General features: G+C 35.2%; 1 protein-coding gene across 1 annotated transcript; it reads right to left on the minus strand.

The window, feature by feature from the left end:
• Positions 1 to 75: 75 nt before the first annotated feature.
• Positions 76 to 15,996, minus strand: LOC137394251 (nuclear protein MDM1-like). Its single transcript, XM_068080972.1, has 15 exons — positions 15,936 to 15,996; positions 14,308 to 14,419; positions 12,028 to 12,197; positions 11,561 to 11,639; positions 10,866 to 11,110; positions 9,197 to 9,334; positions 8,163 to 8,399; positions 7,305 to 7,516; positions 7,045 to 7,168; positions 6,744 to 6,853; positions 6,393 to 6,653; positions 5,605 to 5,815; positions 5,041 to 5,227; positions 4,387 to 4,455; positions 76 to 982 (listed from the first exon to the last, which is right to left on the minus strand). Exons 2-15 carry the CDS (start codon positions 14,405 to 14,407, stop codon positions 804 to 806), a joined length of 2,322 nt encoding a protein of 773 aa, XP_067937073.1. The 5' UTR covers positions 14,408 to 14,419; positions 15,936 to 15,996; the 3' UTR covers positions 76 to 803.
• Between the last annotated feature and the right edge of the window lie 437 nt (positions 15,997 to 16,433).

Here is a 16,433-nt window from a genome sequence, read left to right on the forward strand (position 1 = left end):
TATTCCATTTCATCTACAGAAGTATCAATCAAACCTTTAGACCCATTTGTTAACATAGGTTAACATTTGTTAACATAGGCGTGTTGGTTCACATTTAAACATCTTTGTTAGTGTCTTATTGTAGCGTATTCCATCAGGTGTGATTGGAACAACATCAGTATTTTATTCATTCATCTATACACCCAACAGACCAGACTATTATCTAGCTAATTCTTTGAAATGAGCATCGCACCCTAAACTTTTAGCTGAAATAATTCTCATAATTAAATCTAGATAAAAAATATAAACGATCACAGAACATTACACAACATTTCTCACCAAGTCTTCGAAAATATCCAGACAAAATTTCAATAAAGCGAAGTGATAAAAAGAGCATAGTCTAAAAATCTGCCATACGTAGGCAAAGTGCTGGTTTGATTTCTAGTGGAAGAAGGAAACTGACAACAGCCAAAGCAAAATGGAAACAGGAAGCGCTCAATAAAAATAAAACAGGAATAGCTATTGACGTTGAGCTAGCGCCTAGGTACAAAATATTCAAAGAGTAATATTGATATAGCTGAAACAGTTTTTGGAAGATATTTTACAGTTACACACATCTAAGCGAACAAAATTCTGTCAGCAATTCATTTACAAACTTGCCCATCTTCATTCAAAGTGACAACTGGAAAATAAGCAGATAGTAACTGATTCTCAAAATGCTGCTTTTTGATGATAGATAATAAACATACAGACCTTGGCCTTAAGCTGGATGATAATCAGTATACAAAAAATCAAGTAAAAATGTGTAACTCGATAGTGTACAGTTATCTGCGGGAAGGCTTACGTCGAGTTGCCCAAAACTCTGTTCGCCGTTTTTCAGCTTTGTCCAAAAGTTCGTGAGCCAATACACTAGATGAACTGGCTAAACTTTGCATTGAAGAGGACAGAACGCTTCCATGGGACAAATCCTTATCACCTCTACCATTTGTCTTCTTTATTCCACCTATGAATATTCACATCAAATCATCTGTATGTCAGATACCAATCAAAACTAGAACAAGATTAATCCGTCAGCATATGTAAGCCAACAGCATTCAGCCAAAAGATTGCCTGTAGTCTACAGGTTTTCACAAGGCAATTTTGTCCTCTCAGTCATACTATCGCATATAGTAAAGCATTTCTGTCAACAAAGACTAAATTGCTGAACATGGAAAATTAAGGCTTTTGCTTGCCATAACAAAGGGTATAAAGCAGTTTTTGGACTAAGACTAAAACCATCTAGCTGTCAAACTTGTGAACAACCACAAGCAGCCCTGACAAGTAGTACAGTCCTTTATATGTACAGCCTTTGACTGCAGAACATCGGATATTTTTTATCTACGCCTATTCTGTCACTTATATTTATACAAAGACTTGATGAATGCCCAGCATTGCCCGGGTAATAAAAAAGTCTTTGCACAGAAAATTTATTTTTATTTAATATACAACAGTTACCATTTTAACTTTCAAACTTTATATCATGAAAAAAATGTTGGGCAGTTCCAATAAATTAAAAGAATAATAAAACAACTGTAAAAGTTTTCAAATTTTTTCAAACAACTATAATTTAAATTTCATACCATGAAAAAAGTTTTTTGTGCAATTGAAATAAACTGAGAGAAAAAATAAAACAACTGTAAAGGTTTTTAAATGTAAATGTGGAATAATTAGCGAGTGATGGTAAAATAAAATCGGCTTTGTTATGATTACAATGAAAAACTATTCGGTACACAATTATATGATTTTAATTCATTTCAGTGTTGACATCGTAAGGCGAAAATTTCATATAGAGTGGTATAGAAATCCGTAGCAATTATCTAATGCAAACACTCCCTGGTAAAAATCATCAAAATTTAAATACATACATACTGTAGATATTAAAAATTGGGAACTAAAATAACTAAAGTAAAGTAACTAAAGTAACTTTAATATGTATTTTACTAAACTTCAACTTTGTCATAACCTAAAACTTTATCACCCATCTGTTTTCGGTTTCACGATAACTTATAACGAATAACGCTGAGTTAAGATAGAGAGTAAGTGAGCATCGTATCTCTTTCAAGCGTTGTGGGAGTGATTTTAGTGAATAGCATATCGGCATTTTTGTTATTACGCCGTAATCAGTACACCGACAGGCAAATTTTAATTTGAAGAGAAATTTTGTTAATATATTGTGGGAGAGAAGTCAAAAAAAAATTTCGTCCTTTTGTAACGAGTACAAAAAACCCTTGTTTTTCACTTTTCAAGGCGAAAAAAATCTTAGAACATGGGCATTGCAACCCAAGGGCACACTGTATTAAGTAATAATATAGCCTGTCCAAAGGGTATACAGTATATGGTATGAGCAATAAGTGGGATAAGAACGGTTTAACCTTGTGGTTACGCATGTTTGTTAGGGTATACAGTATATGGTATGAGCAATAAGTGGGATAAGAACGGTTTAACCTTGTGGTTACGCATGTTTGTTAGGGTATACAGTATATGGTATGAGCAATAAGTGGGATAAGAACGGTTTAACCTTGTGGTTACGCATGTTTGTTAGGGTGTACAGTATATGGTATGAGCAATAAGTGGGATACAAACGGTTTAACCTTGTGATTACGCATGTTTGTTAGGGTATACAGTATATGGTATGAGCAATAAGTGGGATACAAACGGTTTAACCTTGTGATTACGCATGTTTGTTAGGGTATACAGTATATGGTATGAGCAATAACTGGGATAAGAACGGTTTAACCTTGTGGTTACGCATGTTTGTTAGGGTATACAGTATATGGTATGAGCAATAAGTGGGATAAAAACGGTTTAACCTTGTGATTACGCATGTTTGTTAGGGTATACAGTATATGGTATGAGCAATAAGTGGGATAAGAACGGTTTAACCTTATGGTTACGCATGTTTGTTAGGGTATACAGTATATGGTATGAGCAATAAGTGGGATAAGAACGGTTTAACCTTGTGGTTACGCATGTTTGTTAGGGTATACAGTATATGGTATGAGCGATAAGTGGGATAAGAACGGTTTAACCTCGTGGTTACGCATGTTTGTTAGGGTATACAGTATATGGTATGAGCGATAAGTGGGATAAGAACGGTTTAACCTTGTGGTTACACATGTTTGTTAGGGTATACAGTATATGGTATGAGCAATAAGTGGGATAAGAACGGTTTAACCTTGTGGTTTCGCATGTTTGTTAGGGTGTACAGTATATGGTATGAGCGATAAGTGGGATAAGAACGGTTTAACCTTGTGGTTACGCATGTTTGTTAGGGTGTACAGTATATGGTATGAGCGATAAGTGGGATAATAACGGTTTAACCTCGTGGTTACGCATGTTTGTTAAGGTATACAGTATATGGTATGAGCGATAAGTGGGATAAGAACGGTTTAACCTCGTGGTTACGCATGTTTGTTAGGGTATACAGTATATGGTATGAGCGATAAGTGGGATAAGAACGGTTTAACCTTGTGGTTTCGCATGTTTGTTAGGGTGTACAGTATATGGTATGAGCGATAAGTGGGATAAGAACGGTTTAACCTTGTGGTTACGCATGTTTGTTAGGGTGTACAGTATATGGTATGAGCGATAAGTGGGATAAGAACGGTTTAACCTCGTGGTTACGCATGTTTGTTAGGGTATACAGTATATGGTATGAGCGATAAGTGGGATAAGAACGGTTTAACCTCGTGGTTACGCATGTTTGTTAGGGTATACAGTATATGGTATGAGCGATAAGTGGGATAAGAACGGTTTAACCTTGTGGTTTCGCATGTTTGTTAGGGTATACAGTATATGGTATGAGTGATAAGTGGGATAAGAACGGTTTAACCTTGTGGTTTCGCATGTTTGTTAGGGTGTACAGTATATGGTATGAGCGATAAGTGGGATAAGAACGGTTTAACCTCGTGGTTACGCTTGTTTGTTAGGGTATACAGTATATGGTATGAGCGATAAGTGGGATAAGAACGGTTTAACCTCGTGGTTACGCATGTTTGTTAGGGTATACAGTATATGGTATGAGCAATAAGTGGGATAAGAACGGTTTAACCTTGTGGTTACGCATGTTTGTTAGGGTATACAGTATATGGTATGAGCAATAAGTAGGATAAGAACGGTTTAACCTTGTGGTTACGCATGGTTAAAGACGCGCGATTAGACTGTCACAAGTTCCAATACGAAGGTGACTTTTCGATGGTAAAACTTTATCGCTACCCGACAGACAAACATTAAGATTTATATAGAAGATAACATGAAAATAGACTCGGAGTCGTCCTCTTATAACAAGTCAATCAATACAAGTCGTTTCTTACATCAGCTTCAATGGCTAAAAAATGTGCACATCTTTACATGCACTGAAATTCTCACCTGAAGAGTGGAGTTGTCTCATCGGGATATTGTAAGTCTCCGCTGCGCCTTCCATCAATGGTTTCATTCCTATAACAAGTGCAATGAATTGATCAATATATAGAGAAGGGTATATAGAGAAGCATAATAAACTATTGTAGAACCAAATTGCTGCCAAATTGTCATCCTACACCATGTAAACTTTAACAGTAGCATTTATCAGTTAAAAGAGATAACAGCAGCAGTCTACGCATTCAGCAAAAATGGTTTTTGGGGAGACAACTTTACTTTATGAGTAATAATTTCCTCATGGAACAATTTTTATTAATCAATAGCATACTAGGTGCAGGAATGCAGTCTATCTGCTATAGCTATTTAGCTGGCTATTCAACAATCTAAACAATTTAATGTTTTTGGGCAAATCAGTTCTCAGAGGCTTCTGAAGAACTTCATTTCAGATCGCCTATATTCATCTTAAAAATGGTCTTCATTATATTGATGGCGGCATTGTCATTGCACCCAATGCTTTGAAAATTCAAACCTACTGAGCTAAGTATACGGTGCGCTACATCAATATTTCTATTTACTGACTTATTGAATTGATTATCATATCCATCTCTGATGAAGTATTTATAACAATTCTAATAAAAGGTACACAGGTAGCAATCTCGTTACCTGCTGGTGAGCTCCTCTTCTTGCTTGGGCTACTTAAGTATTTGGAGAGCAGCACATCGTCATTGTCAGCAGTGTCATCCAGAAGGTCGTGCGTGTCATCTGTTGGTTTTCCAGCCACTGGAGAGATCGAATAGGACGAGGTCACTATTGAGCCTTTTTTCGCTGACTCTTCCACTGCCGCCTCATCCTATAATAAAGTTTGTAACGATGGTAAAAGAAAGTTTTATTATAAAAGATCACAAAAGTCATATACAAAATCACTGGTTGGGTGTTACCGTTTAAAAAATTTTTTATTTGTTCACCATTATAAATGGTTTGATTAGCTACAAAATTTTAACTGCTCATTGAGGTGGGTTAGTGAAAGTACCTTCATACAATAATTAAATATTTTCTGCTAGAACCAGGGTTATTTTGACTGGTTCTTAACCCCCCATATGATTAGTGTATACACGTTGTGGCCAGTAGTCTGCAGTTGCCTCTTTTCCAGCTCAATTAGAACAACAATTAAACTTCACCAGCAGTACAGATGCACGTATCAGTGAAGCAGACAAAAAATAAACCTACTAGATGAGATTTTGCGGAGACGCAGTCGCATCTATCTGAGAGAGGAGTTGGCTTGGTGGTTTGGACAGCAGGTACATATGATGAAGACCGCATATCTTCATGTTCTGTAGAGTTGCTTTGCTTTTGCTCAACTTGCTCAGATTCGCAATTCTTTGCAACGGAGGGCTCCAGCGTATTAGTTTCAGAATGCCCAGACCTGATGCTACGCACCCTGCAAGCGTCACTCAAAATCATGCAACAAAGTCAAAAAGGACGTCCAAATTTGGTAATCAAACAAGGTGGCTGTTATAGAATAGCATGAACTAGATCATCAAAAGTAACACAAATTTTGCGCACGATTAAACGGAATGTAAGAGAACTGGTAGAAAAGAAGGAAGAGTGAGTGAAAATCGGTGACAAAAAGAAAGATAGAAATAACTGATTCGAATGAGGGCAGTTATCGCAGACTCTGTAATATGAACTTGTTAGCATCAAATAATCATTAAAAATCATGCCAATGATGGAATTAGCAGACTTATTAATAATTTCGTTCACGCAAATAAACAAGCAACTGAATTTAGGGCTGCTAAAATCATTCACTCCAAATTCATTGGGTAGTAGATGCCTATGACTTGAGTGTAATGTGTCAGAAGCAATTAAGAAGTGACACATGTCAGAATTCAAAAGAGGGTACTGTGGCTGAACATTCAGGTAGATGACAAGTATCAAAAAGTTCAAGCAAATGAAAGTCAGAATGTTTACACAAGTGGCAGGTGTCAGCAGGTAGTTGTTGGCTTCTAACAGCTTACGTGTCAGATTCACTGGTTGATCTGGAACCATCACATGACCACGCTAGCCTGTGGGTGCCTGCTTGCTCAGTGACAGATTCTGGAGGGCGATGCTGGCTGGCCGATGACAATAAAGTGGACTTTTCAGTTTCCGTGGACTGTTTATCTAGCACTAACTCTGACAGGCTGCTCGCTATGGATGAGGTATCCCAAAGCTTAGCTTGAGTTGCCAATAACTGGCCCACGTGTTCTCGGCTGAAATGCATTCCCCGTGCACGCTTCCTGTTAATGGACATAAACACGTATAAATCTAGAATCACTGATAATAAAAAGTTTTAGTCTTAATATAGGTCAAATTTTTACATAACTTACCGATATTCCTCAGCCTTTTCTCTCAACTCTCTCACCTCAGCAAACCAGTTGTTCTCTGCTATCAATCCATTTGCCTTATCATTGCCTACCACCTTTCCAGGTTCATCTTCCTATTAATAAAAAAGTGAATATTTTCTCAAAATTTTGACAAAGAAAATATATTTGTAAACTTTATGATTTTTAAAACGTTAAATCATTAAAATGTTGAAATGATAGTTCTAAACTTAAGAGAACGTTACTTAGCAGTAATTTTTAAAAAACTGTTTTAAAAAACATATAGATTCATAGAAGCAAAGTTAACAAAAAGAGAATCATTACTTACATCTTTTTTCTTAGATGAATATTTGGCATTTTGAGATATGCCCCGGTCATAGGATAAATGCGTGAATGGCTGGAACTTTGCCAGATATTCTGATGCCCACTCACTGTAAAGAGTCAGCCAACATTTCAACTCAGGGCATTCGTTTTTCTCACAACTATGTTACTCTATCCAAGCTAACCTCTAACTTTTTGTATGAAAAGGTAACAATTGATAATTAGTAGGCAACAGAAACATTCTACCTGCGTTGAAGTTGAGTAGCTTTGACTGGACTATCAGGTGACTCCGCGATCTGCCTGCTGACTGGCCAAGCGCAACTTTTTTTAGCCGACTCAGGTAGTGGCTCATGTACAGTTTTCGATGGAAGACCTGCCGGGCGTTGTTTGCTGACATCTGGTGTTGGCTGATCGGCCGGCTTGGTTGGACATGGCTTAAATGGTGCTTTAAAGTCAGGCTGACGCTAATAAAAAATAAAAAATTAATAAATAGTTTGAGAAAGATTAGAAAACGCAAACAGATTTAATAGTAAAACAACTAATTCAACTCTTAAGTCACTTTTATCACAACAAACTATGAGAGAAGCAAGCACATTTACTGCTTGCCTTATTAGAAGCGCTGCATTTGCTGTCACTCAGTGTCAAGATGAATACATTGTCACTCTATGTCAAGATGAATACATGGTCACTCTATGTCAAGATGCATACATTGTCACTCAATGTCAAGAGGCATACGCTGTCACTCAATGTCAAAATGCATACATTGTCACTCAATATCAAGATGCATACATTGTCACTCAGTGTCAAGATGCATACATTGTCAGTCAGTGTCAAGAAGATGTAAAAACTACAACATTCTTCCAGAAATATTAAAATCGCTCAACATTAGGTTCATTGTTAAAAACATACAAAATGACTGAAAAATGAACCCAACGTGAGAGAGATGATGAATATAACCTAAAATTACATACAAATAAATTCTTGCAACCTCAAGCAGTGCTATGGTTCCACAAACTAACCATTCCATATTCCATTACTGCCATCTAAGGAGGACTCGAAGCGAAATAAAAACTGTATTTTTCACTAACAAGAAAAACCCCTCACCTCTTTTGCAACCTCAACTACTGCCAGTTCATCAGAACCTTCCAACATCTCATTGTTATTGTTGTTATTGTTGTTATTGTTGTTGTTATTATTGCTGTTGAGTTGACTATCAGAAGCTCTGACAGACCCTTTAGACGGGGATAGCCAGCACTTGTACTGGCTTCTATACTCAGTGGATGTGGAAGCGCGGGTGTGATGAACAGTGGGCTGCATCTCAGTGTTGCTGTTGTATATCACCTGTGGTCAGTAACGGTATTTTATAGAGAAAGGAGAATGAACTATAAACTTCAAGCATGCAACGAGCGTTACATAGGGTAAACCTAATGATTGTGCTTTCAGAATTACCGCAAAGATTAAGCGTGAGAGTTCACTAAAAAGAGTTTTAAAAATGAACTTACACAAAATTTTAGTAGATTTTATCAGAAAGTGTCGGTGTTTTTTCTAAACTTGATGACTATTTTTTGTTTATGGTGATCTGACTAACAGGATGTTGCAAGATAAAAATTGACAAAAACTCAATCACAGTTGAAGGGCTCAAAGGAAAATATGTGAGAAATGATGTCATTAGTTACTATCGCTGCGGTAGTTGATATGAGCTATTGAGCTCAAGTTGCAGCATTACGATTCTCTATTCTGTCGGTCTCTTTGCAACTACAGACATCATAATCTCACTTTTGCTTGATCAGAGCATTTTAACCGCGATCAGGTTTTGTTGATTTTCTTCTTGAAACATCTTGCTAGTCAGACAGCCTCAGACATCATAAATGACCGCAAACGATAAAAAAATATCAATACTTTCTAATAAAATCTACTAAAATTCTGTGCAGATTCATTTTCAAGCGCAATACTATACTTCATAAAGTTTCGATGATGCTAAACAAGAAAATCGTCACACCTATACTCAATATCACACTCGGAAAAGCGCTGTCAAGATAAGTAGAACCAGCTTAACACTAACATATGTCAGCGTACGAGCATATTTCATGCTTGACATAGAGATATAAAACATCATATTACTATTGTGAGTGGCCAACCTGTTTGGCAGCTAAAACTGGTGTGGGTCTCTCACAGCGCCTCCATTTAAACATCTTCTGGTATTCAGACCTCTTAACACTAGCAGACTCTCGTTGAGGCGCCAGACCAGCCCGGTACCTCATGACGTGTTCCAGATTCTATAAACCAGATAGATAATTGTGCTTCGTATCAGGAGACATTGATTATATAGCCTACACTACATTCTATAGAGTAGAAAATATTATTGAGAGGGACTATTAATACACGCTCGTAAGATCTGCAGTCACCTGCTGATTTAGCTATTTATTAATATAGGAAACAATGCTCAAAATAAATTCGTGTCTATCCAAAAGCCTTTTATAATAATTACATTATATATTATATTATATGTTGATATATTATGGTGTATTAATTATAACTGTTATCATCATTATTGCTATTGTTATTATTAGGTTGGTCAAACCGGTACACTGCTTTTAAACAAGTTTTCTTGTCGTTAACCTCTGTTCATATTGCTTAACTTAGAAGAGCACATCGATACGCTTTATCTTGTATGAACAATTATCAGTGTCAATTGCTTGATGCTGCCAAAAATAGAGCAAATTATTATTGTTTAAGGTTCTCATTCAATACAACACAAACTATACCTGTACTCATTCCGACTAATAAATTTTATTTTTTCATGTGTCTGGTAATCGGCATAAACGCTGCGTGTTTCCACATATGTTGCCTGATTTCATCCAAACATCATCAAACACATGCTCTGTGCATTCTATCAGGTCGCTAAAATATTTGGTTTTAAAACTCAGTCTGGTTTCTGAAAGCCAGCTTCTTAAACAATCATCTGATCAGACACCCAAAAATCCGTCTTCGCATGTATTTAGGACAATTGACCTCGATGAACACATTCATGGATTGTTGTGGTGAAAGTAGTGTAGCAAATCGTATTGAAAATCTACACGCAAGCAATAGGCTATAAGATTGAGAATGAGAGAAATCTTGGGCAATGCGAGGGTGTCTGTTGTTCGTATGTCCAGTTATGGCGATAAAATTTTAGGAGCAAAAAACCGCTTCGTACTGGAATTGAACTCGAATCCCCAAATCTGTAGACAGGCCTGTCTATCTGCTACACCACACGGCCCACTTGCCATACTATGAAAAGATTTGTGCACATACTTATTACACCAGTTAAAATATGCACACTTGAAGCACTTGTGAAAATATATTACTATTGGTTATATATTACTATAAACTATTGGTTACTATTAACACGCTTGAAGATCATGATAATATAATGATTATAAGTAAAATTATAAGCACGGCTCTTATTATAGTAAAGATGCAGACTAGCTTAAGTTACTAGCTTAAGTTACCCAAATTCATCGGGTAAAGAAACTTAGCCAATGGCTACTACATTACCTGCCACTGTTTATAAACTGTTTATAAGCTGTTTCTAATCTTGAATGAATGTATATGTTGATTCAAAATAAATTTTTTGTGCAAAAACTTTTTTATTACTCATACAACACTCGGCATTCAGTAGTATTAGGATATTATAAAATTTACAGTTGAAAAATAAAATAAACAAACAAGTTTTGTTTACCCTATTTTTACATTATACTCCTTGGTCCACATAGAGCCTGGTAGTTAAATTTTGTTTTGTTAAAACTACAGATAATGCTGACTGACCTTGTCAATGTACGTTTGAGGTTTCCCCTTCTGTACAGACTTATCTTCCCTTCGACACTTCTCATCGTTACCTCTTTGATTATCTTTATTATTATTGTTGACGTTTTCATTCTCAACAGGCTTTATGACATTAACCTCTTTCTCGCTCTCATCCGGAGCCGAGAGCTTGGAACTAGGTTTAGGAGCTTTTTTGATTTTCTTTTGACTGCACTTCTTGGGTGAAGTACTTTTCCTTGTCTTCTTCGCTAGAGACAGAACAGCAAGTGAACATCAAAAGGCAGCGCATAGTAAAACTATTTATATGTGGTGATTATTCTGCAATGCTATTATACAATCAATATTTTCCTACAACAATATTTAAAAAGACTACACGATAAATCAAAACAAAATTAAGAGTTGTCCACTCATACGCTCTTAATGATATCATTAAAGGGCTAGGCACAAAACTTGTGAATTTTTTTGCAAATTCTAAAAAGTATGGGTTTATGAACCACTGTGTGCAGTAGAATGTGCTCCTTCAGAATGTATGCATTGCATTGATAGAATGCTATACAAACTTTATAGAAAAACAATCTTATTGCGACTGATTGCGTACTGATATTTTATATCAATTTAAATTAGCAGTCATCAGCAAGAGTGCACTTATATATAGTGGAGTTCATACAAACTTTGTTTTTATCAACTATATATCTTACGGGATGATTTGGCTGGGGTAAATCTGACTTCTGGAGCAGCGGGTAGAAGCTTGACAGGTTCGTCAATGATAATATTCTCCTAAAAAAGAATGTTATTACCTATACTTATATCCTTCATAAAATATATATAATATACGGTAAGTGTAAAAGTTTTAATAACAAACAGATACCTAACAAGACTATGATGAAGATGTGACGCTGTTTGCATCCCCTGCATAATGGCTAACTTCATACCCTATAATGTGATGAATAGGCATGTAAGGGTGAAGGTCAACCAGTTATGTTGACCTTCACCCTTCCAATCTTATTAAAATGGAGCAAACAGCCATGTTCATGTGCCCACAGACTAGTCTACTATCGAAGCTGTAGGTACTTCGTTTTATTTAACGATGTACCACAAGACACTCTAATACTGTTTGAATGATGTAACCCCATCAAACTTGCAGTCATTTAAAGATAAATCCTACCTTCTCAATAGTTGTCTGTTTACTAGGTCTTGAAACAGGCAGCTTATAGGCAACATTTGCAGAGAACTTGCCCTGCTGACCTAACAATACAAATTCTTTTGCATTGGGGGAAGCGGTAGGAAGAGCAGCAGTTCGCTTTTTCCTGAGGATTCGTGGCTCCATCACCTGACCTGCAGTGAGAGCACTTTCTAATAGAATATATTACAATACATTGTATATTTTCTTAAACACTTAACTCCAAACTCTCTGGTGTTCTTTAAAAAGGTTGTTCAAAGCATCTCAGATTCGACATCAGTTACTATGATATCATACAGTCCTGAACATACAGTTGCAAGTCTAAATACATGAAAATTGATTCATTTTCAATAGAAGTAGAGCTTTGACAGCACTGGCAGGTCTCGTCAGCAGATACAGTCTTGCTACAACAACCCTAGAATAATCTCTAATTTCACATGAGACTGATTCTACTTTGATTTTAGATTTTTTAGAATTTTTTGTGGGTTTCTTTAGTTTGATGTATGAAATATATCCTCTGTGTGAGTCTATTATTAATTTTTATTAAAGATATTATTTTTTGCTTCACTAATAAGCATCAGGAATTCAAAATGAAAACCACAATGTTACGTCTAATGACATTTTCTTGAATAAGTGACATATAATAATGAGAGACCAGAAAAATATGTAGACCCTTTGAAATGGTTTCAAAGGGTCTACATATTTTTTAACCCACAACTTGGGTCTTTCAAGTTCACGAACTTGTTTAATTAAACTAGTTATTTTCAGAATGGTTCACTTCTCATATTTTAAACAGCCTCTCCAGCCAGCATTTTCTCTTCTATTACCTTTAGTTTTTGCTGGTCATTCCTAAAAATTTTTTTTTTTTTTTCAAAAATCTTTGTGTCATACACCGCTGTTAATTATAAATAACTAGCATTGTACTACTTTGCTATGGAAATACATCGACTTTGGCATATTTTTGACAAGATGGAAATAACAAGTTGGGTGATGCACCCACTGCAAACTTTTTACAGATCATCAGAAAATTGTTCTTAGTCCCCACTGGCACGAGATTAAAAGAGTTTCTCCATATAGAACACAATTGGGTTCAAACAAATCACAATTTTTCAAAAAATTAAAAAAATTTGTTCATTTGATTTGAATCAATTTTTTTGATCTACTGTATATGATTTTTTTAATAAATTTGCTTTTTTCGATCATTTTTGCTCATGTAAATTGTCTGTGTATTGCATTACACACAAGACTACTGGTGAACCACTCTGTAATATTAGTGACTAACTTGGGTTAATTTGACAAATTTTTGTATTTCTTGAATTCAACAGCCATATAAAATTATAATGTACAAACTACATGTGAGTTGGTTGAGAAGAGCTACTAGCAGTTTTACACAAAGTATGAATGAGATCCAAAGACATAAAAAGTCACTGATGTAGTGAAAGAAATTGTACCAGTTGCAGTTGCCATCAACAACTAATCCTAGTTTGAGATTTACTAAATAAACTCGTAGGTCCTAACTTCAAATGTCTTTCTGTAGCATTGTACTACACATGCAGTCAGTTATCTCCATCACACTATCTAATTTATGAGAGCGGAGTGTTTACAGATTTGTTACACATAGATCAAAACAATATGTTTTGTCAACACGGACTTTTGCAAAATTATGAAAGAAACAGAATCCTGAAGTTTTTCTAAATTTAATAATTTACATCATTTAATCAAAATCCAATGATTTAAATCAACGAATTTTAGATTTTTAGATTTTTTGTGCCAACCCTAGAACAAAGCCAAAATACATATGAGCAGAGACTGAACTGCATATGACATCAACGTTGGACTGGCATCAGCTTTACGTTGATCTCATTCTAATTTGACATCACACGACAGGTGTCTTTAATGACAACAGATTTCAAACTTCAGATGGACATTCAAGTACTAAGTTGCAAAAACGTTTTTAAATCAGTAACATTTATAACATAACCAGAAACGTTGTACATATTTATTAAATGTTCTTACTATATGCAAAGACTGTAGTTTCGCTGTCAAAAACATTGTCAAAGATTCGTGTTTTCGTTTGGAAATAAACGAGAAACCTGCATGGTTATGTGTTTAATATTGTTGAGATGTTTGTAGTACAAAGCATAGAAATACTATATCTTTATGTCTAGTGAGTGACAGCATTAGTCTAAGAATTTAACCTAAACTGCTTGCAATAGATCTTCAAATTAACCTTTTGATCAAAACAATGCCAAAAGTATAGCCTACCTGTAACCTGTCCGTGCACAGCAGATGTGAGGCCTGCTATGGGCTGAGGAGCTTGCTGTCGAGCAGCAGGATCAAACATTGCACCATACTCAGTCTTCATCTTTTGCAAATCCTAAATATATTTTATTATTTAGTCTAAATTTGTGTTGTAGGGAAAATTGAGAAGGCAAAGTTATGGAGTTACTTTTAAAAATGCTAAATATGAGGCAGTTTGCAGCTAATTGAAATCTATTATATAAATATATAGATGTATATATTTATATAATAGATTTACATAATATAATAATAAATATAAAAAAAAAATATATATAAAATGTATTCAACCGTAGAACTAAAAAGTTGGCAACATTTTATTACTATTTAGTTTCGTACAGTTAAAACGACTACACTCATCAGATAAAAATTGCCCATTAAAATATGCTCTATTTAATGTAGGCATAATCAGATGGTTAACATGATTAGAGAGGATTATTTAAAATTACAGATGCAGCTTGTACAAATTTAAAACGGATTATTAAGAGTTACAGATATAGCTTGTAAAATTATGATGTTAAAGCTAGGAAAATGTTGTTAAGTGACATGCCACTTAGAAAGCATTTCGCTTCTTTTCTTAAGAGATGATAAATGTGGTTTGTAAACTATAAAAAACTTTTCCCAAAGGCAAAGCTCACACCTCCTGGATATATTATCAGTTTGTAAAATTTTCCAATCTATGTGGGGCTGTATATCATTGATGTAAGTTAGTAGAGCCAGTAGGCCTATCCGTTACACACAAAGTATGAATGAAAGCCAGAGACATAAAAAGCACTATGAAATATTCAACTTTTTCGGTATGATCAATCTTATTGATTATGTTTTTGCAGTACTTTACCGGTTTCTTATTTTTTAACGTGCAAAACTAAAAGTGAACAATACTTTTCAATGATTGCAATCAAGAGTCTGATATCATAATGTTATCTATTAAAATAGATTAGCAGCTAATTCATGATAGAGGAGTGTTCGTAGATTTGTTACAAACACATCAAAACAGGATTGTTTGTCAAAAACACTAACACTAATTTTTTTTGCAAAATTAGAAAGAAATAAAAAGCAAATTAAAATTGTGATTGTTTTCCCGAAAATAACTAAGATTTAATTTTTCCATGTCAATCCTGTCATAAAGATAATATTATTGGGCCTCTCTAATAATTTGTTTTAAACATTCCTCTTGAAAAGTTTGCAACAATAGCTACCATGTACATAACTAGTTTAATAATTATACGAATACATATAGTTACATCGAATTGCACAATACTGAATGCGTTAACAGCATTTTTACATTAACTATTCCTAAACTTGTCAGAGAGTCAAATAGTAGATTCATCAGCAACAATTACCGCTACGACCTTTTAAAAGGTTATGACGGGTTGTCAAAGCGCAGAGAGAAAATTACGATCGAATCCCTAAAAGCGCATTTGTTCCAAAAGGTCAAACTCTGAAGACGAACATCGATTTCAATTCCTAACACAAAACAATTACTCTCATTGCAACACTCAACTCTAAAAAAAGTTTGCTGTTTTAAAATAAATTGTCACTAAAATGTATCAGCAACAAAACAACCAAATTGTGAGCATTTAGCGTGGTCAAACCTTATAATGACGTTCAAATCTATGCGGCGGCGTTCACCATCTCTAGCGTTTCCAGTCCATTTGAATTTTGAATGTCAAAGCTGAGAATTGGCATGACAACGGGACGCTATAATAGACCGAGTACCTCACCACCAATGATAATTGATATTCAACTTTAGAAACTGGGTTATGCGACGTATAAATGGTACAGAAAACTCCTAGTTTAAACTAAGAAGCTTAGTGTGTATGAGAGACCAGCTACAGAAACACAGTGCATAGTAATGCTGTAATGTATTTCACGCAAACGCCAAAGTATCTTGCGTCAAGATGAACTTTATCGGAGCTAAGCAGACAACTCCGTGGCTTAATAAAAGGTTTACCAAGCAATAAAAAATACTAGTTGATTGATTGTATCCAAAAGTTTAGAAAGTATTATTTTGGCAGTTCAACTGTTTTTAATTCTTGTCACACTCTTCATTCTGACATTTAGATCAACCTTAAGATTGCTTATGTGCTATT

The sequence above is a fragment of the Watersipora subatra genome, chromosome 4 (assembly GCF_963576615.1).
Source record: "Watersipora subatra chromosome 4, tzWatSuba1.1, whole genome shotgun sequence".
Lineage (NCBI taxonomy): Eukaryota > Metazoa > Bryozoa > Gymnolaemata > Cheilostomatida > Watersiporidae > Watersipora > Watersipora subatra.

Bases quoted from the DNA above. Each gene is read 5' to 3' on its own strand.
- LOC137394251 (XM_068080972.1), bottom strand. From the start codon at position 14,407: ATGAAGACTGAGTATGGTGCAATGTTTGATCCTGCTGCTCGACAGCAA. The intron at 7,517-8,162 runs GTGAGGGGTTTT...TATTAGCGTCAG, and splicing joins TAGTTGAGGTTGCAAAAGAG to CCTGACTTTAAAGCACCATT. The intron at 6,854-7,044 runs GTTAACTTTGCT...TTTTATTAATAG, and splicing joins TAAGTAATGATTCTCTTTTT to GAAGATGAACCTGGAAAGGT.